The sequence below is a fragment of the Lates calcarifer genome, linkage group LG10, assembly GCF_001640805.2.
Source record: "Lates calcarifer isolate ASB-BC8 linkage group LG10, TLL_Latcal_v3, whole genome shotgun sequence".
Taxonomy (NCBI): Eukaryota; Metazoa; Chordata; class Actinopteri; family Centropomidae; genus Lates; species Lates calcarifer.
Window position 1 is genome coordinate 27,171,362 of NC_066842.1, and position 27,439 is coordinate 27,198,800.

Here is a 27,439-nt window from a genome sequence, read left to right on the forward strand (position 1 = left end):
TAACCATTGAAATAATGGAGACACATGCATTAAGACAGGATGTACAGAGGCTTAGCTTGCAGATTCCCCCCATTTCCTATTTTTGAGTTAAGCTAGCAGTGTTTATTTCATTAAAAAAAATCTAGGCTGTAAGGTATGTGCTGAAGACAAAGCCTGAATAAAAATTATTACAATTTACATCAACAAATAGAAACTAAATGATAGTGTGGGGGACAGAACAAGAGATAAATGAACATTACTGTAAAGTCTTATTAGGTGACAGCTAACTTGTAGGTGACATCACTGAAAAAACTAAACTAAAATGACTTGACTAAAACTAGATCTATCTCTATAGTGGATGCACAGAGATGAAACTGAGCTTGGTTTAAAGGTAAATAAACACCTTTCCCAAAATGTGGGACTGCCCCTTTAAATCTGCTACCTGTGGTGGGACATCGTAGACATAGTGATCTCCCCTCTCTCCTCCTCTGTCCTCTCGTTCCCGGGGGAAGTCGTAGACATCCTGGGTGGGGTGACCTCCGGTCCGCAGGCTGGCTGGGATGTCGTAGATCTCCTGGGGGGCCTGGCTGACTCCGCTCCTGTCTCCATGATAATGCTTGTCAGTAAGGATGGGGGGTGGGACATCGTACACATCCTCTGGAATAGGTGGCTCATCATCGTCGTCGTTGAGGTTGTTGTGCAGGTACTGGCCAGGAGGGACGGGAACTTGGGGCTTCAGTTTGGCAAAGTGGGGTGGTACATCGTAGGTCTCCTCTCTGATTGGCTGAGCATCAGGAACGTCTTTACTGACAGATGGGGGGAAGTCATAAACCTAAAGAGAGAGCAGGAGATAAATATACTGTATAACATTAAGTGTTTCATTTTTATTATACAATTACAGCCTCACTTATGTTTGTATATAGCAACTGTAACTGTAACAGGATTGTCATGCTGCGTATCTTAAACTTCCAAAGCCTTACTGTCTGCTGCGTGTTCTTGTCTGTGCTTGCTGGGGTGTCATATATATCTTGACCACTAGAGGGCCCCTTCACCACCATGGGAGGCGTGTCATACACCTAAAAACAAAGGGAAAGGGAGAAATTACAACATGTTGGAATACACACCACACTGTAGACACACCCACATTCACATACACATATGAACACACACCTATCAGTGCAGTGACATGATATATCAGAGAGAATATCACATATTCACAGTCACTCAGTGGTCGTTGTGAGGCACACCTGTCTGTCAAGGCAGCAGCCAGCTACTCCATAAATCCTGCAGTAAGTGTTCAACATTATACTGCTGTATAATGGGCAAGATGGGAGATGTAAATGATTCAGTGTAGTTGCCAGATGTGGTGATGATTTCAAACATCTCAGAAACAGCTGCAGTAATGGGATCTCTCTAGACTACAGCGACATAAGAACAGGCAGACCTTGATGTAGACTTGATATTTATTTATAACAAAACTACTGAAAGAGAAGAAAAAAAAAAGACCAGTCTGTGAGACAGGCTTTTGTTAAGTGAAGTACTTAGATGTGAGAGGGTGCTTGTCATCAACAGCATCAAGAAGACACACCCATGTCTGGCTGAGATATATCTGGCAAATGAAAAAGCTGATGGGAAGTACAAAGACACAGCTTGGAAGATGGAGTCTAACAGGATGGACCTTCAATTGCAGATCCAGTCCAGTGCAGTTTTTCTCAGCTCTCAGTAGGAGATTGCATGTGAGGGGTGCTTTAAAGGTTTTTAAGATCCAAGTGTCCACCAAGAGTACATTAGTTTATACTATTACAAACTAATCTGACAAATAAGAAAGTAAAGAGTACAAAGGGATTATCACATAGAGACTATAAAATACACCCTCAGTTACACACACACACACACACAGTAAAAAAAGCAAGGTTTTAAATGGTTGAATGCACCTCCTAGCTTTGTCTAGGGTATGAAGAGGCAAAAATGAGAGAGAAAGAGGAATAGAGGGAGGCAAGAAAGAAAAACAGGAAAAGAAGAAAGGGATGGAAAGAGAAGAAGAAGAGAAGAAGCAGCGAAATGGGAAGAAAAGAGAATAGAGTGAGGAGAGAGGCAGGGGAAGATGAAGGAAAGAGGTGGAGTAGAAAAAGGGCAATACAGAGAAGGTAAGGGGGCTGAGGAAGATATACATGGAAGGAGAAGGAATAAAGAACAAAAGGTATGAAAAGAGGATGAGAAACAGAGAAAGAAACAGAGAGGAGGATAAAGGAGGTGAAGGGAGCCATCCAGATAATCTGAAAGTGCGGTTTTGGTCACATGACCACCCTCCATGAGACAGTGAGTATACTGAGAGAGTGTCCATTTATTAACACTCGCCTCTTCAGTCCTTCCCGTCCCTTTGTTAACTCCTCTCTTCACTCATTACTTTATGTCTCTCTCACATACTGGCATGATTTCCTGCCTCTGATACATGACCTCACACACACGACACGCATACACACACACACACACACACACGGATGCACATATGTGTGTACAGGAGCAGCTGGGATGCCACTCCATTCCAACTAGGGCATTTACGCCTCCATGCCTGTTATACTGGAACAATACGAGACAGACGGAGAGGAAGAGAGAGAGAGAGAGAGAGAGAGGTAAACCAACAGATCGACACATGTAAATGCTAGTAGTACCTGTACTACTCTGTACTTTCAGATTCATTACATCTCAACACTTATAGTTTTAGAAACTATATGTAATATGTTATATGCTCATGCCAGTGTGAAGAAAACACAAAGAGAAAGGTGACACACTTTCCTCCTGAGCACACTAACTCAGCAGCCCCCATGCCAGAAGTTCCTGGAGATACTTAACATTTTTCACATAAGACTGGTTCCTGTAATCTCTGCACTCAGTGTGATACCCTGGGATTTGTACCACTACATGAAAAGCATGTACATAGGTAAGTCCTGAAATCATGGTTGGGACTACGCAAACACTAACAACATCAGCTGCCCTGCTCCTTAATTACACTTTCAGGTCATCATTAACCAAAAATATACATTCCTACTTGGTTATCTTGTCTGTTAACACTGTCTCGATTCATTTTCAAGAACTTCCATAATGTTCACCATGATAAGCAACGTGTATAAACCTGTTCTGTTCAGACAGTAAGAAGGTACAGGTATTAATGGAATGGAGTGTATGGCAGAGAACAACCCCTACACAATTTAACCTCCCTTCATGTTGAATCCACCAGCTCAGTTTCATTCACACAAACCGGGCTGACTGTTGTGGTGCTGCAGCTGGAAAGTGGTTTACTGTAAACTGATCACAAAACTATTTTTACTGTTCCACAGTTCAGACAGAGCTGATGTTCCAGTGAAAACATTTCTGCTGTCTGCTGTCATACTCTATAGACACACAGTAAGTGTGATGCACTGTATTCTTTAAATAGCTCCCTGTACCACACAGCTGTACTGTGTGTGTGTGAGTGTATGTGATTGCTTGTTATGGTCAGAGCCATCTACCATGAGCCATCTCCCACACAGCAGACATTTTGATGAAGTGCCTTGTGTTGCAGTGCGTTCATTCTTCACCTTTCAGATTGCAGACTTCAAAAAAGCCCAGCAGCTACATCTGTTATTACAGCTACACATCTTCCTCCTGCTCTTCCTCATCTTCCCATCCTTCATTTTTCTCATCATTCATTGTCATCTTGTTTTTCTTCATACGTCTTTCCTTTCTGTGCACCTTCTCTTCCTGCAGCTCATTTTCTCTTCGTCCTGCAACTCTAGCTCTCAAATTGCAGCAGTTGTATTTGAGTGACCTTTCTTTTTTGGCTTGTCAGCATCAAGATTCTCCTCTACGTGCAGTTTGTCCCTGTGTGTGTGTGTGTGTGTGTGTGTGTGTGTGTGCACTGTTACATAAGAATAAACTGACCTACATACTGTATATGTCTGTGGAATCAAATGTAAAGGGCCTGAAGACTGAAACACACTTACACACATACTTAAAGCACGCATACACACGCACACGCACACACAAACACACACACGCACACACACACACACAAAGTGATGTATCTATCCCACCTGCTGGTCATGGATGACCTTCACTAAAGATAAATCTAATATTTAGAGAGGGAGAGGTTGAATATTACATCACATTATTCATTCATATTTTGCAGACAATACTTGTGTGTGTCTGTGTCGTGCAAGACACTGATGGATAAGAAAACAAACCAGTTACTGGTTGTGGCTGATTTACACATTTACACCACAGGAATACTATCACAACAGTCCTTCACATCACATCACATATAAATATAGAAAAATGCTTAACTTCTAATTCTTAAGTCTAACGTAAAATCCTACATTTATCCAAAGCAACATAATTCACGGTATCAGTTTATGTTTTCTGATCAGTATTCAACACAGTTTTTGATACCATGGTTACTGTATATCAATTATTTGTAAGTTCAACTACTGAAAAAAAAAAAAAAATTATATATATATATATATATATATATATATATATATATATGTATATAAAGTAAGTTGAGTGGAACATTCAGTCCCAAAAAATCACAGACACAGTCTCTCTCTCTTTCTCTAACACACACACACACACACACACACATACACACACACAAAGAGCAGTCTGACCTGTGTGTTGTACTGCTGGCGGGTAGGCGGCACATCGTAAATGTCCTGCTGGGTCGGAGGCTGATGTCTGGGTGGGACGTCATACTCGTCCTGGTCTGCGTTCCCGGTGTCGTACACATACACCTGTCCAACCCGGGTAGGAACCACCACCTGGACACAGGAACAAAGCCGAGAGTTACGACAAGAATAAAAAAAATAAGATTTGTAATCACACCACAGTGTGTTATTGTGTACAAACATCAGTTGGAAGACAAGAGGATGGATATCAACCCTATCAGAAACATCTGATAATCATATCAACAGAGAAACTCTCTTTTTTATTCCATGTAGTCCACTCTTCTTAAAAAAGTCAACAGGCCTGTGTTTATGTAACCATGGCAACCTGCAAGAGTCACTATGCGCCACCAAGTCTCTTTCATCAGACTCTGAAGTAAAAAAAAACAAAACAAAAAGCTTTCTTCACCTTTGAATGAGAATTTATTGCCTCTTCACACTGAATGAGCAGAGACTGAAGGTTGTTCAGTCTTATTAAAACACACACACACACACACACACACACAGAGTAATAAAAACAGAGCAGAGGTCCTGTCATAGTTGTCGTGGGAACTGGGCTGTCCTATTGTGTGCCTGTTTAAACTCTGTATTATATGGTTTGAGTGTAAAGTCAACCAGCCAGCCTGGGAAACCACAACAGCTGTGGTATACAACACATACACAACGAAAGTAGCCATCACAGCTGGATCTCTTAGTATCCCTCCATCATTCTCTCTACTCTCCCTTCCCTGTGACTGCCATAACATTTCCATGTCCTGATTAAACCAGATATTACCAGCACCACCTGCAGACAAAAAGCTCATGTAACCAGGCCTCCAATTAGAGATGGAATATTGTATCTTATTATCTTATAATCACCAATGCTGCATTCTGAATCACTCATATTCATCATTGCAATATAAATACTCAGTAGTTTATGCTATAGTGAATGCTAAATTGAAATTTTGCATACTTATTTGGATTCTCCTTTTGCTTCATTACTGACAATTTTTTTACCGACAGATTTTTTATTTTTAGGTAAGAGCAGTGTATATGCCACTGACACCACATTTCTGCTCTTTTGGGGAAATTTTCTGGGCTGTGTAAAATGTGTCCTCTATGTCTCAGCTGGAGGCAGAGGGATGGAACTTTTATTAATCTTCTCATCTGACTAAGGATAAGAGAAGGAGAACAAGATCAATTTCAGAAAAACAAGAAAAAAAGAAAAAGTAGCTTGTTATATAAACGGTGTGGTATGTAGCCTTGGTCTATGCTATGAACTTAAATAGACCAGCCAAAGTATAAAGACTTTATACTGTAAATTTCATCATATGAGCTATAAAATGTACAATGTGAATGTACAACAAAATTCTTTTATAATGTATTCTATAATATTCTATGCATTTACAGATATGACTTTATAATAAATGTTTTTAGTCATCATCAGTATCAGACCAAACATCTCATGTCCGTCCGTCTGTATCATCAAGTCAAATCATTATTTAATCACACTCAGCTCCAGGCCTGATTAATGGAAGTTCTCTGATAATATTTGCTCAGTTTCCCAGCTGTCAGAGGTACGCTGTGTGTGAGACAGACAGAGACAAATGATAAAACCATCCATCTGACAACCTGTCTGTACTAATCTGCCTCTGCCTCCTCACTCTCCCTCTGCCTTCAACTCTCCCACCTCATCACACATTCTCTCTGTTCTTTTCCACACAAGGGCAAATTAGAACATCTTTTATTTTCTCGAGGAACAATTTCACCACCAACTGTAAAAAGAACAAATTCTTTCAAATCTGAGAAACAGTGTGTATTTTACATTTCTGTCTTGAATCCTTTCTAATTCTCAGTCTGAGTCACGCATACACACTCATGTAAACACCCCTTTCCTCATTGTCAGAAAGCTTTCAACAGTATTGACGACACTTGGCTAAGTGCCAGATGTGTCCCGTAGACTCTCTCTCTCTCTCTCTCTCTCTCTCTCTCTCGCTCCTTCTCTCTCTCTCTCTCTCTCTCTCACACACACACACACACACACCCTCAGCTCTGTGTCTGATTGATAACCTATGTTATTGATCACCTGTCTGTGTGCACCCTGGAGAATAGACACACTTACACACTAATGCTAAGTGGACCTGTGTGTGTGTGTGTGTGTGTGTGTGTGTGTGTGTGTGTGTGTGTAGTAATAGTAATAGCCTGCTGAGCCTTTTAATCCCTTTAGGAGATCAGGGCTATGGATCAGTGGTCACCAGTGGAGAGACATACTACTCATCATGTATGTGAGTGAGTCAACTGGGATGGTCACCACTGTTAATTAATAACATCATTTCATACTAACACAAGTGCTTCATATCTATTTTGTGTATGTGTCTGTGTGTGTGTGTGTGAAGCTGCTTTGACTTTGGTCCTATTGAGACCAAAATGATGAGAGCCATCTTTTCAGCTTGGTTAGTTTTATTGACTTCTTGTTTAGCATCCAATGTACTGGCTAAATTTTACTAATGTGAATTCAGCAATGCTGCAAACCCTCAATTTTCTAACTGTGTAGGTAATCATACAGTCAGAAAAACAGAGGTATACTCTGACCACTGAAACAGACAGGTGGAAATTACAACATTTGTACTGTGTGGTCAGTACAGTATCTCAGAAGCTATGAAGCTAATGTCAGAAAGAGTTGATGCAGAGTGTCTGTATCATCCACATGTCTATACATGAGAATGTTATTCTCAATTTGAACAATGTGGCAGTTTAGTTTTGTAATCTCTTGTGGTATGCGTACCTTACATACCTCATAATACACTTCAACTAGTTTTCTATTTTTGGTGTCTTGTGTCAGATTTCAGCACTTCATAGTACTGAGTTAAGTTAGGGTCATTTCAAGAGACACTCTTCTTTTAAACTGCTTTTCTGTTCTTGGTTACTTTCAATGGCTGTTCTTCCTTGGTCAACATTAACTTAACTCCATGCGGATCCTTGTCATCCATTCACAGTTGATCAATGTTACCTCCTCTTTCTATTTTTCAACATGCATGAAAAATGCACCTACATGCATTTGTAACGTGGGTAACACCAGCGTCCAGCAACTATGTCAGACTGGCTCTAAAATACCTTAATCACTGCTTGTTGATTCTTAAATTCTGACAAGCTCAATAGACAGACCAGCTCTCTCAGCATTCAACAGGAATGAATGACAGCCAGCACACAACTGTATCAAATCTCTGTACAGCCTTGTTTCTTATGTATCCTCACAGAATTCTGGCCGGAGGACGGCTGTATACTTTCAGATTTACTGACCTACATATCCACTAAAGAAAACTGTGTGTGTGTCGTGTTCTCTGAATAAATCAGTGGCCTCATAAAAGCTGCAGCTACTCTGACCTACCGACAATAAAATGCCTTCAAACGCATTTGTTTATGAGGATTCAGCGAAGGAGAATTCCTTTACACGCAAATGTGCGCACACACACACACACTATGACAGAGGGTCATGTGTGGCGCAAGCTGGGATGTTCACTCTTTTGTTCTGTGCATATGATTACGTCAAGTAGAAGTCATTGTTCAACAGATGACCTTCGCTCCGAGCAATGTCCCTCCCTCCTTCCCAGCAGCACCCTCCACCCTCTCCCTCTCTTCCGCTCCTTTGCCTTCTTTCTCTTTCTCTGCTTTATGCAGATGAGAAAAGGACAGATAACAAGAAACCAGGGTGTGGGCTTTAGTCTGGAAACAAAAAGCAGGATGAAATCTCTTCTGTAGTGTCTTGTGGTAAATACAGCACATTCTTAAATGCCCAATCTTCAAGCTTCAAAATGACCACTGTAACCACACATGGCGAAAAATACACTTTCTATACATGCAGCTGCACCAGAGAACACTTAACTGATGAAAAGAAAAATAAATCTTTACTGCACAGATGTGAAGTTCAAAGAGAAAAGGGGGTAAAAATAGAGAGAGGCCTAATTACAGTGGGAGGGTTGGGTGGTTTGTCTGAACTGGTGGACATGGCTGCCTCAGATCCTGATCTATACTGTGCTCTCACACTGCTTTCTGTTCCTGCCTGCTTTAGTGGAGGGATCCACAGAGCAGTCAGGAGGGTGGAGAGGCTTTGACAATGACCTCTGTGGTCCCAAAACTCTGGTCATTAGATCCTGTGTAAACAGCCAAACTGCTTCATTTCTCAAGAAAAGATTCTGTTCTACTGATACACTTAGATTATTTGGTAAGCATGTGCTTACAGTTCTCTGTATTTGCAAATCATTCATTTGTGCAGTTTCTGTTGTCTTACTGTGTGCCATGGACTCATAGTGAAGAATTACTGGAGTAATAGTTTATTACAACAGCCAAAAATTTCTTCCTTTATACATATGAGGGGAAAAAGTACAAAATACCAATATGAAAAAATGTACCTTCAAAGAAGAGAACGGATAAAATACATTTATATACATAAACTTACATATGTATGAGTACAAACATGAACATACATACATCCATACTGTATACACCCATCTCATTTTAATAATACATGCATGCATAGATATATACTCTGTACTGTCAAATGTATACAGTACATTCGCCTGTATGTACAAATACAGTATGTGTAGTGGAACATACTGTTTGCGTACAACATGCACCAATTTGCATTGTAGTTATTCTTATCAGCTTTTTATTGGTATGACTTGTCAACTATTTTGATGCTACAGTTTAATGCTACCATGTCCAAGATTGTATCTTGAATTGTGAATTTTCATTATTATCTATTTATTTTTTAGCAATTCTAGGATCACAACGAGTTTGACAATCTTCTTGTCAGACAATGAACTAGCAACCTCTAAGAAGAGATCAAGCTAGTCTTGTAGGTAGTTGGCTGATTGACAGCTGAACATAGTCTCAAATTTGATCTCCCCACACCACAACACAAACCAACACTGACAAATACAAGAAAGCACATGAAATGTTAGAGTTGGCTTACAGAAATAATAAAAAGAGAACATAGTTTCTTTCCTCTGTTGCTACCTAGTCACACAGATAGTTTAATTTTATTTGTCCAGGTCTTGAGATATTGGAGATTTCTGCTTCCACCTAACCCCGTAACTCAGCAGACTCCACACAACACTGTCTGCACTATCACTTTACACTGGGACAATAACTATGAATGTTTGGTTGGTTGAAAGTAGTTCCAATTAAAACAGTGAGGTTGACTATAATAGATAGTTTCATTCAGCTTTATTGGGTAAGGAATCTCTGAGATGGACATGTCAGAGAAAACCAGAATTATTTACATGGCTAGATAATACTATAGTCAGGTGAGGAAAAGATGTTTATGGGTAAACAATGCATTCCGTGTGACTTGTTAATTATTTAGTGCAAACACTGATATATAGGTCTGGAAAGGTTACTGTGATAGCTATCTTAAGTCACTGTAGCTTAAACTTGTAATGTGTGATGTGTAACACTGTTGATCATGAGCTCAAAGCAGCAAGACAAAGAAGTAAAAACAAAAGCAGAGCAGCAACAGGGAGAAAGAATGAATGAGAGAGAATTGGAACCACAGCCTGTGAATACCATGCCAGCTATGTGGGGCATGTGGCAACACACACACACACACACACACACACACACACGCACGGAATCACCAAGAGGCAGTGCAGGGGTCTTAACAGATTAGTGCAGGGGAGGGCATGTCTCCATGAGAGCATCAACACACTCTACCCCCTACTAAACTGGATTCCAACACCACATGGCATGACTAGTGTGTGCGTGTGTGTGTGTTTGTGATAGAGTGTGTGTGTGTGTGTGTGTGTGTGTGCTATCTATGTGTATATACTTTACTGGCTGTCTGGCAATTCTGGCAAAGTGCAGATGGACTGACTCACCTCGGGGCTGTAGGACCATGGTGCTCTAAAAGAAAGTATCAATTTTCATAATAATTACAACACATATTAGGGACTGTTGAGTTGACATTATGCTGCACTGTGTGTCTGTCTTCCTTGTCATATGTATTAATCAGTGCTGCGTGACAAAAAATATACATCAAATCACCTCACTATATGTTTTGTGTTCTCAATACAACACAAAATATCAATAATTCACAAAGACATTCCAACTCTAACTAAAGAAATTTACTGTAAAATATACTGTACAGCATTGACTAAAGCTATGTATAGATATTCAATTCAGCTTTTTTTTTTTTTTTGGTTAATCTGATGACTGATAGGGTGTTGCTTTTTCCTTCACTCAGTCTGTCAAACTAACAAACCAGCTGACAAAGAAATGAGACTGGATGAGCAAAAAATGATTCTTTCTTCAGTCTGCTGTCTGTGTGTCTGTATATGAGCATGGTCATGTCTACAGACATGCGGGAGTGTGCAGACAGCGTGTTGACTTCATTAGTCTCCAGTTAATCTCTCAGCATGTGGCACAGTATGTAGCCTCACACACACACACAAAGACACACAGCTGTCTAGAACCAAGATTTTGTACTAAAAAACAAAAACATCTTAATATAAGTGTTTTTTTTTCTTATGTGGACAGCAGTTACTTTGGAAAGGATCCATCCCTGATGTGCACAAGAGGTTGTCATAGAAACGCTACACTTTAAAAATAAACTTCACTGTCTGTGTTTAAGATAATAAATGCATTACTTAATATATTATAGTATTACCTTCATCATTTTAGACCTTGTGTTTAAAAAGAACTAAATTATTTATTAGAATAATATTTTAATCAACTAACTGGATGGATTGGCACATGGGTTTTTTTTTTTTCCGTCAGCATCTTTATTCAATTGTTCCCAATGAGAAGAGAGTGTATACAAACTAGAGAGAAAACCCTGCACTCAACGTGTTTTTCTGAGTACACCAACTTTTTGTGCAGCTGGTCCGAGCAGCGTAATAAACAGTAATAAAAAGCAAAGGGATGATGCTGCCATCATTGATTTCCGTACCTATTGAAACAATGAGACATTATGATCATATATACAAACACACACACGTCCATATACCCTGGTTCAAAAACAGAAACATGCTTACATATTCAAAACCTTATTCAGGGCACTCATAATGGCGTAAATAATGCAGCTCTGTGTGTGTGTGTGTGTGTGTGTGTGTAACAGGAGGACTCTATAAGGAGACACATACACACAAACAGCCCACCCACATGCCTCTGACATTTCAGATCCTTCATACAAACAGTTTCATCACACACAGACACAGACACACAGGAACACAGACACACACACACAGACACGCACTTCTTCACTCTTTACACACTACCAGAGCAGAAAATGAGTCTGTTGCAGGTAATCAAATGGACCCCACAGGGCAGGCACACACACACACACACACACACACACACACACACACACAGTGGGATCCATTTGATTACCTGCAGCGGCTCATTTTCTGCTCTGACTTAGACCAATATACAGGGTCAATACTAGGAACACACACACACACACACGGATTGTCTTCAGCTGTTCCTATGTGTGTGTGAGTGTTAAGAACTGAGAGTCGCTATGGCACGTGGCTACTGATACACTCCTCCCAACACTTCAATGCCTTTGATGACAGCTGTGTCAGCTGACACTACTGCTTGACCTCCTGACAGACACACTCATGCACCTTTGATACTTGATACTTGGAAACCAAAATTCCATATTTAGCCCTGGTTATCTTTGACATCCCTTAAGCAAAGGTTAAAATCTTGATAATATCTTGACAAAAATATCTGAAGTCAGGGTCCATTTATGAGCTTTTTCTGGCCTTTATCATTGATCCAGGCTCAGTGGATGGCTGGAGAAGGTCATTCATATAAGCGAATGTCTAATGCTAGGTGTTACCAAGTTCCCCAATATTAAGTACAACTACCTGTTATCATGTGACTAAAGTTTTTTGTACAGATAATGATAACTGAGTCATGTCAGTATGCTGATGAAGACCATGAGATTCATTTGAAAGCTCTGAAAAAAATTATAAGTGGACCTTGAGCTAATCAAACTGCTTCTTCTGAGCTCAAGAATCACGTTTAAAGCCAAATGCCAATACTGTGTAACAGGAAAGTCTGGAAAGACAAAATAACTAATAACTGATAACTAATAACTGTTAATTAATGCACACAATTGTTTAACTGGGTGGTATGAATTCATTTGCATGAAGTAAATACAGATTTCCTCCTGATGCCTGCTAGGCTCTGCACGGATCAATCACCTGTTTGTAAAAAAAAAACAAAAAAAACAAGTCCATTTGAAAAATAGTCCAAAGCCCTCTCTGTGTTGAACCAATAAAGAAATCACTTTGGAATTCCCCCCACATTATACTTGTTACCACCTCTGTTGGTCTGTGGAGGGTGTAGACAGTCAAGTGTGTTTGATGTTTACAGGAAAGTCCGGGAAGACAAACTAATTGCTGTGTGCTGCTGTCTGTCTGAATAGTCTTACAAAGGGGCATTTGCTGTGTAAAGCCGAGCTGGAGCCTTCCTCAGCAGCTGAGACTCTGCAGCTGTAGTTCCCTCTGCCTCTCTGCTCAGTTCCTCCATCATACTCTCTCCATGTTGAAACAAACACTGCAGTTTTCACCACTCTTCAATTACTACTCATCCATGTGTGTATGTGTGGATGAGAGGGTGAAAGAATGAGAGAGCGAGAGAGAGTCTCAGCAGGAATGCCTTATCTCGTAATCACTAACTGAGGAAAGTTAAGTGTGTGTGTGTGTGTGTGTGTGTGTGTGGGTCTTTTTAGTTGTGCTTGTGTTTGTATAGAGAGGGAAGCAGGGGGAGGTAAGTGAGCATAAGAGCAACCCATTACAATGAAGGGCATTGGCAAGGTAAATACATAAAGCATGTGACACACATACACACACACACACACACACACACACATTTTGCTCTTGTACTGACAAAAAAGGGTCTGGTACTAAATATAACTAAAATGTTAACTCACTCCTTCCCAAGTTCCTAACCACTTAACCTTGACCTTGGTGGAAAACATCATCAAGTCAAGAAAAGATTTTAAGGACAATTCATGAATTATTCATGTATTTTTGTCTCATGGTGACACAGTGCAGACACAAAAACTCATAGTGACAATACTCTCTGACTTCTCTACCCTGTCTGTGGCTCTCAGCTGCAAGACCACTGATTTCTTCTAAATATGTGAACCGTTACTGCACAAACATATTGTTTCATAACTTAAAAATACTCTGTAATTTACTAAAGAAAGGGGGAAATAGTGCATTTGTTGGGGGCTATTTTCAGAGGTGGATTAATCTATGGTTGGTGCTCCAGTGAGTATTTGAGGCAGAGGGACAAGTTGCTCTGATATGCACTGTCAACTGTGAGACCTTATATAGACAGGTGAGTGCTTTTCAAAATCATGTCCAGTCCACTGAATTTAGGTGGACTCCAGAGATCCAGAGAAACAGGAGGAACCTGAACTAAACTTTAAGTGTCACAGTAAAGGGTCTGAATACTTATGCCAATGTGTTATTTAGTTTTTTCCTGTTTTATTAAATTCGCAAAACATTCTAAAATCCTGTTTTCTCATTATGAATGTACGGAGTGTAGATAAAAATCGATTTTTTAAAAACAAATTTTAGCATAAGGCTGCCTAACAGAAGGGGATAGCTGTGTTATTGCTCTCCACTGCCCAGCAGAGAGGCCAGCCCCTGATGGGCTCATCCCTGAACCCTGTCACCTCATGCAAGTGTGTTTAGATATGGATTAGGAATGCACTGCTATGATCTGTGAACTGGTATCTGACCTTTAATGGATTAGCCATCAGTAACGAGGTCAACAATCCATGATATGTATAGCTTCGTTGTAGGTGTTGCTCTAAAATGTATGCACTGATTAAGTCAAGGCCACAGTTTCAGTTTCACAGCAGCAATAGTTTTAGATGAGGCATCTGCATCAACAGCAGAAAAGGTTGGACTGATGAATCCTTACTATAGATGTCAGCGTCACTGTTTCTTCATGATTTTTCTACAACAGGAGCTGCACTGTTTCTTATTAAAGGTTTTACACTAGCAAACTAACAGAAGGCTTTTTTTTTTTTTTACTAATCAGAAGGTTGGTGGATTGATCTACACAACACCATATGGACAAACACTAACCAGTGCTACCAGTGGATTAGGTTTAAATACATAATATAAGAGGGAGTAGTACAAAAACAATGAGCACACAGCAGACTCTATGCAGCACACAACCAACATATCATCGAAGTAAACAACAACCATGCCACGCTGTCTTATTTAAAAAAAAAAAATCATTAATGTGCTCATTGCAAGGTCTAATTGCAGTTGCTCATTGCATGGCTCAGCATTCACATCTCCAACATACAGAAAAATGCTACAGAAAAACCAGCAACTTTCTGTTCCAACCTTCATATGTAGCTGCTCTAAAGAAAACTACATTGTAGTTTTTTCAAGTTGATGGATAATGCATTCTCTGATCCTATACCCACCTTTAGTGTCCCATGATGCTATTGGAGAGGTTATTTCCCCACAAAAAAGACTGGAGAGAAACACTGTACTATTTTAGTGAAGTAGGGCACTGAGGACACAATACACCAGTTCCACTGAATGTATTATACAGCATCTCACTAGTTGTTACATTTTAGATCCTGCATATCAATTTATTATGAAGCAGTTAAAGACAGACAGAGGAACACAGATGAGATTATGTGTTAAGAAGCAGGGGAGCAGCTGTACTCAACATCACCATCATCACCAATACACACACGTGTGCACACACACACACACACACACAGCATAACACTCTGACTCATAGTGGTGCTTACACATATGGCTGGCTGCACCCCAACAAGCCTGAAGGGGCTTCCCCAGGGTCCACACACTCACACACATGTGCGCGCGCACACACACACACACACACACACACACACACACACACACACAAAGCCTGTCACCTGCTGGTGCAGTAAAGTGCTTACTCATCCAACCACAAGATCAGAGCTGAATTATTAACAATCTTATTATTTCACTGGTCCACAAACACACACACATGTACAGAGCCTACTATCTATTCTGTCAGTGTTTCTGTCTGTCCTTTCCCCGTCTATCTTTTCTGTCTCTCAGGATCTCTCTCTGGCTTTTCTGTCTCATGAAACTGCCCAGCAGGTTGTGTCAGACAGTGATGTCAAGTATGAAGATTTATCTAACTCATAAAGGAAAAAGCTGCTCTAACATTCTACTCTCTAATTTTAAAATTTTGTTTTAATTTCTACACGCAACTTAACACATAAGCCCTTTGCAGACATGCACCTCTACATAAATCTGATGTCAATAGTCCAAAAAAACACCCGAGTCACTTTTACTTAAAAGTTATGACAGCAGTTAACATTTCTTCAGTAACATTTCTGCACCACCTTTATGACTGAACTGAATGCTGACAGACTGAGGAGTTCAACAAGATCTCACAAAATTAGTGGACTGCTGACTTTAATGAGAATATTTACCAAGACATTCACAGGAGACTAGACGGGGACGAGTGTCTGTTGCACTCACCATGATCATTAATCAAGACTTCAATGGCAAAACAAGTTTTCAGACTGTGAGAAAACAGAAAACCTTCTTTCTTTAAAACACTGAACCTCTCATCACAGCGCACCAGGCGCCAAATATTGCGAGTTTCCTTCCATAACGGTCCTGGTCTGAATAAAGCCGCCAGAAACATTAATGTAAAAAAAAAAACAACAACACCTACTGTATGGCTGAATGATACAAAGCCATTACCATTACAGAAATAAAAAATGAAAAATAAAAAAGTTTGGAATTCCACCACAGATAATAGTTAATAACTGGAAACCTTATCACTCAGGACAAAGAGCAACCTTGAGTTTCTGACAAATATACACCAGCCGTGACAATAGCAGGAAGTGTGTATGTGTACGTGTGTGTGCATGATACAAAAACACCCATGGCTCAGGCCAAGAGATTTTTCACCTTTAAACTGACATCAACAACAGATTCTCTTTCCATTTCTTTCACCTTCATTCCCCTCCTCCCTTTTTTAAATGTTATATCATTTAATGCTTTTCTTCTTGGTGCCTTACTTTCATCCTCTCCTTTCTTTCAGTTTCTGAAAACTAAGAGCATATATTCATCCACTAGCATTTCTCTGCAGTACCAGTTCATCTCTTTTGTTCCTACTTAGTTGCTCTTCCTCGCTTCTCTCACCTCACATCTACCTTACCTTGCCCAGTGGTTTGTTGCTGCTCTCCCAGTTCCTCTTATCCAGTGAGGGGGGCACTTGGTATACATCCTGCCCAGCACCTGTGCCGCTGGTCGGGGCTGCTCCCTGGCCTGGCCCTGGGCCTAAAGAGGGGGGCACCTGGTAGATGTCCTGTCCAGGCAGCTGGTACTGTCTCTGGGCTAGAGCTGGTGCCTTGCTGGGGGGTCCTGGTTGGGCCTGTGGAGTGGGTACACCTGGGCCAGAGGGGACCTGGTACAGACTTTGGGGACTTGGTTTAGGGTTGTGGGAGGGGGGCATCATGTAGACAGAGTCAGGGTTGGGCTGTGCGGGGCTGGGGGTTGAGTAGGCCGGGTGCATGGACGTGTACTGAGCTGAGGGGAGAGGCTTGTTGGCAAACCCAGAGGAGGACGTAGCAATGGCAACAGATGATGGAGCTGTAGTTGGTTTGGCGTAAGCGCTTTGAGAAGGGAGGGGTCGCTGCACCAGGGAGGGGGGGCAGGAAGCAGCTGGATCTGGTGTGGAAGGTGTGGCCTGCTGCTGCTGCTTGCTGTCGTACATGCCAACCAGGATCTTGAGACGGTTGCCAGGGACGATGCCTTGGCGACCGTGGAGGGAGCAGAGCCACCAGCCGTCCAGTCCCTGCGTGTCACGCTCCAACACCGTCATGATGTCGCCCTTGCGGAAGGACAGCTCATCCGGAGACTCGGCCACGTTGTCATACAACGCCTTGGCCAACACGTTCTGTAGGAGAAGCAAAGGCCAAATGTAAATACACTGCACATACTTGACTTTGTTTATGTTTAAATCTACTGTTGAAGAAGCTTTAATAAAACATTGAAAACATGACTCTGCTTTGTTGTTGCGTAGAAAGAAAAGATCTGCACAGAAAACAGGACAAAAATACAGGACATAACATCTTATTTGATGGTTCACAGCTGTCTGTCAAAGTTTCCAGTCTGTACTGTTACAATATAAATACATGTTATAAGGGCATGCGCACTGTGTCCTAATTGCTTCTGTATAGCTTTTGTTCGTCCCTGTACTGGTAGATGTTATGAATGACAGATATAGGAACTTGGAATCAGCAAATAAATCAAAATATGTGAACATAATAGCCAGGTCTGACAGTTGATTTAACAATGAAGTGGATAGAAACCATAAATCTCCTAGTTTTCCCACATGCAATGTGAGAAAGTTGCTTTAAATGTATTTGCTGCAGCCTACAGGCCGAAAGTTTTTTTTTTTTAAATCTTGGAATGCCACGTTATGTGAAAACCTGTAAAAGCTGTCAAGTGCAGTGGATGAATGACTGCTTCATAAACTAAATCCAAGCTTCAGTAGTTCAGTTGAGAAACCTGTGGCTGATGACACAAAAAATAATGTTTTTTGGTTTTTTTTACAGTTTACAAATTATATGCACCATCATACCAGAGTGTGTGTGATGAATAACTTTGTCATGTTTCCTGTGTCATACTCCTAGAATGCAGAATGCAGAACACATTTACTATAAACTACTTGTCATATTGTACTGTTTTTTCAGTAAGAATTATATAACTCAGTTAGGAAACTACTACTCAGAATTTGGTCACAATTCTTTACAAACAAATTTTGGATGTCATATCATTATGAAATGTTTTAAACCCTTAAGGAGTCAGGCATGAAATCAAAGTACTGTACCATTTTGGGCAGGAAATTATGCATTAAGTTCCCCATACCACACCACTAAGCAGGTTGGTTGTAATTTCTAAAATGACACACGAACATTTTCTGATCTGCCACCTTCATGGTTAAGGTTTAGTCAGGTTTAGTAGGGACTAAACTACAGGATTAGTGAAATTTTATGGTTATTGTTAAGAGAAACCAACAATCACTGCTGGTACCAAATGGGATGTAAACCATGGTCTCTCCTGTCAGAGTCACCTGCTCTATTGTCTCAATAACAAATCTTTTTTTCAAAAAAGAATTAATACTGCAGGGTCCACCACCATCATTTTTGTTTTAATATGTTACAGCTATGAGTAGCTCCACTTCCTTTTTCATGCAATACATTATGAGTCAATGGTGTCCCTCAGCAGCACACACAAAAATAAAGCATTTTGAGAATGCATACTCAAGATATTTATTTTTGATACTTTTCCAGTGTGAACACGCTGAAAACCTGCTCAGTGTGAATATGCAGTATGGAACTGGAACAGAGCAGCTATGATAAATGTCTTTGTGCTGTGGGCTATGGAGAGAGTGTCCTTGTATGTGAGAAAAACAGAACAATCTAAGCCACAATTGTGCACATAATTAGGATGGCAGCTACAGCACCTAGTCATATTACAATTCATTTTCATAAATGACATGCTGTGACATGACATAAGATTTACCACGCTGCCAAAGAGAGGGCAAAGTACAAGGACTGCAAGAACTGCTGTTTCTGTTTGATCGTGACTAAAGTTGGGGTTGAATCTGGACACACCAACATGAAGTTAATGGTTTTAAAAGTGTGAATGTATTCATTTAAACAGCATCTGATTTCTAGTTTTCCAACATTTAGTGAACAGAGTGGAGATCATGCTTGCTGAGGTTTTGCAGATATTATCACCATTCATTGCCCACACACCAACAGCAAACACACACACAGCACAATCAACAGCAGTACACTCATAGTAAGGTCAACAGGTTTCATATGCTTCATGATGGTAACACTCAATCACATAATCAAAAAATATAGCTGGCAGTTTCAGTTAAAAAAAAAAAAATAGCCCTATCATGTCTTCCAAACGCCATTTTGGTTGAATCTTGCCCCCCCCACACACACACACACACACACACACACACACACACACACACACACTCCATCTGTGTTGAAACCCAGCGTGCAAACAGAAACACCTCCCCTCAGTCTCTCTGGAACTCTTTCAAACTAAACCAATATTTGTCGTCCACGTCTGACCTCAGCTCGCTCTCCTCCCTCTGTGTCTGAGTCCCACCCCAGCTATCACAGACTGGTACAGCCTGTACTGGCCCCATGCCAGCTCCACACACACACACACACACACACACACATGCACACCAACCTAAGCACAAAGCAGAGCCCATCTAAATGAGGCCACGTAATTGGCTTCCAGATTTATAGCTGGACTTTTCTTTCACTGCACTAAAAGGTTATGGTTTAGGGCAGGCCGAGGATGAGCCATAGAAAGACACTTGAACCTAATATTTTCACTTCCTCAAATTAATTTACTTGCTGTGTTAACATGCACAAAGGATTCCAGTTTGAAGACAAAATATACATGACACACTTACTCTGTGTTTTTCAGCTACTTTGCGATCCAAAGTTCTTCTAGTACCCACTTTTCCTCAGCCTGACCTGCACTTTACATAAAGTTGCCCTCCAGTCAAGAAGGGTTTGTCTGATGCTCTAACACTTGGATGTTTGAGCTTCACTGTGCCGATTGATGTGTGCAAAGTTTGACACTAGAAGCCTGCTGCACATTCATCTGCTTAAGGAGGAAAGTTTGTCTGTGTTCACTTTAAGTCTCAATCTAAATCTAAATACATGTGCCCCAGCAGGACTCACAACTGACATCACAACTAGTTTGGAGCCAATCACGGTCCAGTATGTAACTCCAAAACACAAACACTGAGAAAGGACATTCTAGGAAAGTAGGGTGTATCTATCCAAGTTTAGAAATGAGCAATATTTGCAAACTTGTAGATTCTGGATTCTTCAGTGAGGGAACAGAAGATGGAATTTACATTTTTAACAAGGTGATTGAACAAATTCTTCAAGGAAGAGTCTTACATCACTGGAGAGGATCTTTAATAATTTACTACATTTCCCAGAGTGCAGAGAGTTCCCAGTCAAAACACATGCATTGTAGCAGTGTGTTGTAACCGATGGATGTCTGCCAATATGACTTTTGTGGGTTGGTTTGAAGTGTAGGCAAACCCCAAGCACAAGTCCCGTCTCCTGGTTTGGAGAGATACACTGGATGAAATGACACACTATAGGTGTCTCACAGCCCAGCAACTACACCCAACAGAGGGCAACAGGCTGCTTGAAACTTTCAACCAAAGAGGTCAGTGAAACACTGCTTTCAAGCTGCTGTCAGTTTACTCTTTGATATACATGAACATTTATTTTCAACTGATTTAAAGTGTCATGTTGACCAAATTCCCAACAAACAACAAACCATGGTATTTCTTGTATGAGGAAAAAATCACAAATCTCCTTTTTAAAACTGTTACAGTTTCATTTGCAAACATTTCCATTTGAAACACCGTCTATAGGATGTGGATGCTAACGGTGTTATGAAGAAATGTAAATCCACTGTCAAACAATGGTTAAAAAGTGAATATTTGATGGAGAGCATAAAAGCCAAACTCCACCTAAAGACATTAAGTCATCACCAGAAATGCTACAATTACCAAGACTGATTAGGGACACAACTTTTCCATAATCTCAGTGGAGGGAAGGAGTTTGACTGTCGCAGTCTAAATATATCTGGAGCCACATACAACTGGGACTGTGATTGTGTGTAAGTGACGCTACAGTGACAAACAAACAGAGATTTTCCCTGACCCTCTCTTTTTTAAGGTCTGGAAGAAAATGGACGGTCAATCATATGAGTGATTACATTTTGAATGAGGTCAGCTGGTGCCTGTGAATAGAACTTTGAATAGAACCTTTACAATGTTTAATGTTCAAAACATATTCATTGTGAAAATTTAATTTTCTGCCGTTTGCTATTCACAACCATTTCCCATTTCTCCATGCTGCTGTCCCAGTGTGTTGCGTGGGGTCTTTTGGTTGCTTACAGAAATATTTTCACTCTGACTGATATAGTTTGAAAAATACTTAAACATTTTCTCTTGACTTTTTTCTTACCATTCTGTACCAGTCCTGATTGACAACTACAAACCAGATTTGTCAGTTGTAAGGTAACTGTCAGGAGCATCAGCCAGGACAGATAACTAGTCGGATCATCATTTGTTTCCTCTATCAAATAACAACTACAGCAGCTTGGTTACTCTGACATGGATGTTAGTGATACACACTCATTCAAATATACTGTATGTGCCTGATCTCTCCGTGTTACTCTCCCTCTGGGTTTCTCTAGTATCAGTGAGTGTGTATAGTACGTGCACACACTCCAGAGCTGCTGGCCACCAGCTCCGTTTCTCGTGTGAGTGCTGAGTGGATGATGAATGCACTTCTCTGTCTGCTCTCTGTTCTTTTTCTCGCTAAGTCTCTGCAGAGAAATGAACACAGCTACTGAGGACAGACTGGGGTCACTCTCTCTCACATATGTGCCCACACACACACACACACACACACAGACAGGCACACAAAAACGCATACACTCACGCACACACAACAATCTTAAATCCATTCCAGTGTCCAGAGAAACAGGAAGTGCAATGAAGATGATTCACACACCCTCCTGATTGGACGATGAGTCAGTGACTTGACCCTCAGGTCTGAAATCTCCTTGAATAGATTCTCATGCTCTTTTTGTTTCTGTCTCTGTGAATTCCTTTTGGGTTTGTGGGTTTGTCCAATCAAACATTCAAGTTTGATAAGTCCATAAAAACGGGTTAGTTTTATAATGACTCAGAATCATTTCAGTTATATTTTAATAGGTTTAAATAGAGTTTTATAGTACATGTTACAACTACAATTTAAACTACAATAATATATAATTTATTTCATAATAATTAGGTAGTAAGTTACATCGGACACACACAGTGCTTCTGTGCTAACGTTAGCTTCACAGCTCTGAATTCTTTAATGGAGATAAGCTTTAAAATCCTAATTATCTCCTAAGAAATTTAACTTGGACATTCCAACTACAGTTCACTATCTACCAGCTGCCAGTCATTCACTCAACAACTACCTAGCTGTTGATTTGCAGTTTGGCTAGCTCACAGAACTGACATTAATTTATTGATGGCAACAGCTGTCAAGATTGATAGTCACTGAGTATACCTTCAGTAACTTTTTAAAGCTTATGTGTGGGTCTGGCAATTTGGAAATTGCATTCTTAAAATTGACTTTTTGATGTAAAATTATAAAATTACTGAACTTCTAAAGTATTTTGATAATATCTCTGTGGCACTGAGTATTGAAAACTGCCAGTAAATGGAGGTTCACACTGAATGTCTGATCAGATTGTCTTCTTAACTTATTCTTTAAGTTATTATTTGTTTTTGGTTATATTTTATTTAAAACATGTTCTTGTATGGAGAGTTTTTAGCTTCTTTTCTTAAATGACAAAAAATAAAGAAAAACAGGTTCATACATCTTGAAGTAAGGTACTAAAAACAGTATCATTTAGATATTGATGGCACTAATATGGAAAATTTTAAACAATACTCAACCCAGTGATTTCTTCTTCTTAGCAGTTTCTCTACAGCAGCATGTGTGTCAGCATCAAACCCACAGTGTGTTGGATCTGAATATGTTGTCACAACAAACAGAGGAGACTGAGAGAGATTCTCTTGCTAAATATTTCTTTGACCACTGACTAAATCCCTCACCTGAATGACTGAACAACGATACTGACAGGTTTTCAGGTTCCAGGAAGGTTCCAGATGCAGTTTCTTTCAAAAGTATTCTGAGCATGTTCTCATTTCTGACTGCTGCTGAACAGCTGCTGCAGATCAACAGCTACTCCAGTGAAACATCAGTACAGTCAGTGTCAGGTCATGTCATCGTGACATGTTACTGAATCCAGGATGTGCCTTTGTGAGTCTAAGCTTCTAATTTAGTCGATTCAAACAAGAAATCACCTGAACTCCTGTCCAACATCAACAACAATCGTTTTTTATTCTTAACAGGAGATTAATTATCCAGGAATAATTCAGTTTTAATTTTAAGGACAGCATACTGTCGTTGTCTAAACACTACACAGAGGCTGGAGAACAGGGTTTTATTAGGAATGCTTTGCTGAAAAGACATGAACATCAGCTGTAAATGTCAGACTGGAACTGCGGCTACATTTAGGTCTTACATTACATGTACTTTACATGACTTTTAATTTAACACAGTAGGGTTCCAGTATCCAAGGCCCAAACTAAAACTTGAGTCAGGCCAGGCCCAAATGATTTTCAGTCTAATCAGGTCAAGAGAGGAGATGCTTATTTGCTTCAGGAACCAACCAACATATTTATCTGGTCTACTTAGATCTGTGAAGACCTTTAGGACACAGCTCAATGTTCCATTCACAAGCAGCAACACAAGGCAAAGCTGCATTCTAAGTGTCAATTAAGAGTCAATTACAGTTGACACGTTTGTTTGTGATCTGAAATGTGGGTCATTCAGGTCACACTGCGGACAACACAAGACAACACAATTTGTCCTGATGAAGATACAAGAAGAAAAGTTTGCAGACCATCCAAGATGGCAAGAGAAATGGCAGGGAGTCACCAAAAAACAGTACTGGGTACTGATCATCTGAGGAAGAATGAACTCAACTGAGACATTTTTCTCTGGACCAGAAAGTGCTTGACAGACCAACAGACCAATATAAGTCAATAAAAAAGGTAGAAAAGTACTCATTGTCTAGATTTGAAAATGTACAACCTAATATTCTGCCATGTACTTGGTCAAATTTAAAGGTAGTGTATTCCAATAGTAAACATTAGTTAAATTCTTGGAGGGTTATAACCATAGTTTCAACCTTTAAAACACCCAGTCAGCTGTGTGTAGACATGGCTACAAGCCCTCAAACATCCTTGTCCGTTAATCAGCGTGAGAAAATCATCAAGCAGACACTTGTACATCCACTCCACAGAGGCAGTCTGGGAGTGTGGAGAACACAGTGGGAGCTAATCACATTACCCAGACCTCTTGGTATAAATCCCAGCAGCAACAGGCCCCAACAATGTGACGTTACCACGGCAACCATTACCAGGACAACCAACTGCAGCCCACCAACACCAAAACTTCAGCGACATTCGTTAGGGAGGCGACAGAGGATGAAAGAGAGCTGACAGAAGAGACGGTAAAGAGGGCTAAAGGTTAAGTGAAGCACTGAGCATATGATTTAAAATGCTCCCAAAGCAGTATATTCTATTACAAGTGGTGCATTCAGCTGTTGTGCAATTTCTGTGAGCAGAGCATAGTATGATTTCTCTGCCTGATGAAAAACAACCACATACTTCAGTCAACCTCTCATCTCAACTCATCTACAGGGACTTGGTGCAAAACATTTTAATACACAATGCATGCAATTAGCATAGATGAGACAGATGAATGAACTATGTCTGCTGGAGAAATACAGAATTATATATTATAAAATTGATGTTATTAACAACTGAATTTTGCTATTTTTTCTCTAATGAAAACACCAGATGAACACTTGAACACAATTCTGATCAATCATCACACCTTTTGTCAAACCTTTTCATAGACATTGGCCACTTTAGTTTTCTGCTGTTACAAAATAAATAAATAAATAAATAATAACAATAAAAATAAGAGGCTATTGTTAGCTCAGTTCACAATGATCTGAAATGTTTTTGTTTTATTTAAAAGACCATGTCACTGACTTTTTAGCCCATTTTAGCACATTACTGCAAACCAGCCGCTGATTATTACATTATGAACCATTAGCATAAGTGACAGCAGTTACAGCAGACATGCTTACTATGATGGATCACCTAATTTAACTGAATTGAATTGTTTGTGACAACTGTTAGAAAACCTGTCAGAGAAATGACCTATTGTTTAATAACATCTTTAGACTGATAATAATCTATGGAAGTTTCAGCATTTACAATGTAAGGACTGCAACTAGTGTGATAATTTTTTAATTATCAAGACTAAAATAAACCAGGTTTCATGATGTTTTTTTCTGTCAAATTTTGTCAGAACATCCAGCAACTGCAACTGCTATAAAGAAAATGAAGAGAGAGAGGGAGAAACAGAGAGATATTCACTGAGGAGAAAGTAATGTGAACAGCTGGTGGAGCGAGCTCACTATAGACAGGTTGCTCATCTGTGTGAGTAAGTGTGTGTGTCTGTGTGTGTGTGTGTGTATAGCTTTATGTCCTTTGTCTCTTGCCTGCTATTTGACCCCTTGGGACAAATACAAACCTGCCACAAGAGGTTTTGTGTGTCTCTGAGTGTGTCTCTGACTGTGTGTGTGGTTGTCTATGCCTATTCACCACACTGTGGAAAGTAAAACAGAAATAAGGCACTTAAAGGCACTCCTCTGTGTGTCTCTTTCTCCAATTATTCTATCCACTATCCACTCCATTTCTGCAGAGAAATGGCAGAATGGATTCATTTCTGCTCTCCCTCTTTCTTCTCTCTAGTCATCTGTCGGCTCTGTCCATCTCTGAACTCCCTTGCAATAAGGCAATAAGGCACTCAGTTCTCCTTGCAGTCTAATGTGAAGTTTAGTGAGCCAAGTTTCATCCGGTGAGTCTGGCTATCTGGGATGAGCTGGAGCTAAGCAGTGGAAAGTGGGACTAGCTGAGGTGAAGAAGTGTGATTCAGGATGAAATGTGGTGTGGCTTATCCTGTGCTAATCACGGAAAATCAGGGTTAAAATCTGGGGAGAAATTACCTGTATCCTGAGGGCCATATTTGTGCTTGTGAGATTTGTTTGCTTTGAAGAATTTGTCAGGTACTGGTTGTCTATTAGAACAGCTTTAACTACAGTAGAATGATTATTTGAAGACACTGAGCCATCCTCCAGGCACTCACTCTGAGAAAGACTACATGACACGTTTATCAAGATGGTCACTGTCAGATCACTGTGTTAGCATATACAGTGTGTTCAGTTCCTGCTGTGACATGCCAGACTACATGTTGAACCCTGCCCCGTTGTAACTTTCAGCCTTTCACGGCATCAGTGACCTCTTTCACCGTGTTTTCATTTGTGCACTACATAACACTGTACTCTTATTTTCCAGCATCATCACATATATAGTCGAACAGGTGACAGGGGCCAAAGATGTCCAGAAACGTGGACATGTAGTTTTTTAGGAGAAAAAAGAAAAAAAGAAAAGATTTGACCATCCTCAGGCCCTGCAGCAAGCAAGGCAAAACTGCAGGCAGATGAAATACTATGTTCAAGTCAAAGCACAGTTCAAACCATTTGCATTGATCTGGCGAGAGGCATCACTCTGCCTCAAATCACACATATCAAGGTGAAATCATGTCACTGACCTGTTTGCCCACAAAAGCCAGAATGGTAACCATTTTATTCTAATATCAATCTACTTTAGAAACTGGAAACATATGTATATACTGGTAAATATTCAATACTGCACAAACACACATTACACATACACACACACACACTGAGGAGCAAGGCAAGAACATGCAAGAGTTTCTGTCACCCCACACACAAGATAGAAAACACTCATTAAGATACAAGTAGTGTGGGGGAGATTGGCCCTGTGTGTGTGTGTGTGTGTGTTTGTCTGTGTGTAAGGATGGTGGTAAAACATTCATAAACTGTCTCTGGACAAGACTCCACATGACAGGACAGCACAAGAGAGGAACTGTGTGTGTATGTGTGTGTGCGCTTTACTTTGTGTTTTGGTTTTGTTTCATCCCTATGCAA

At 40.3% G+C, this 27,439-nt stretch overlaps 1 protein-coding gene across 3 annotated transcripts in view; it reads right to left on the bottom strand.

The window, feature by feature from the left end:
- The window catches only part of bcar1 (BCAR1 scaffold protein, Cas family member), a 78,933-nt gene that overhangs the window by 4,514 nt on the left and 46,980 nt on the right, over positions 1–27,439 (bottom strand). For all 3 annotated transcript variants that reach the window (XM_018678576.2, XM_051073658.1, XM_018678575.2), the window contains 4 exons: positions 16,869–17,609; positions 4,626–4,775; positions 960–1,055; positions 422–811 (listed from right to left, as the gene is read on the bottom strand). In XM_018678576.2, coding sequence (XP_018534092.1) covers positions 422–811; positions 960–1,055; positions 4,626–4,775; positions 16,869–17,609 — 1,377 coding nt within the window. The remainder of the gene's footprint in view (positions 1–421; positions 812–959; positions 1,056–4,625; positions 4,776–16,868; positions 17,610–27,439) is intronic.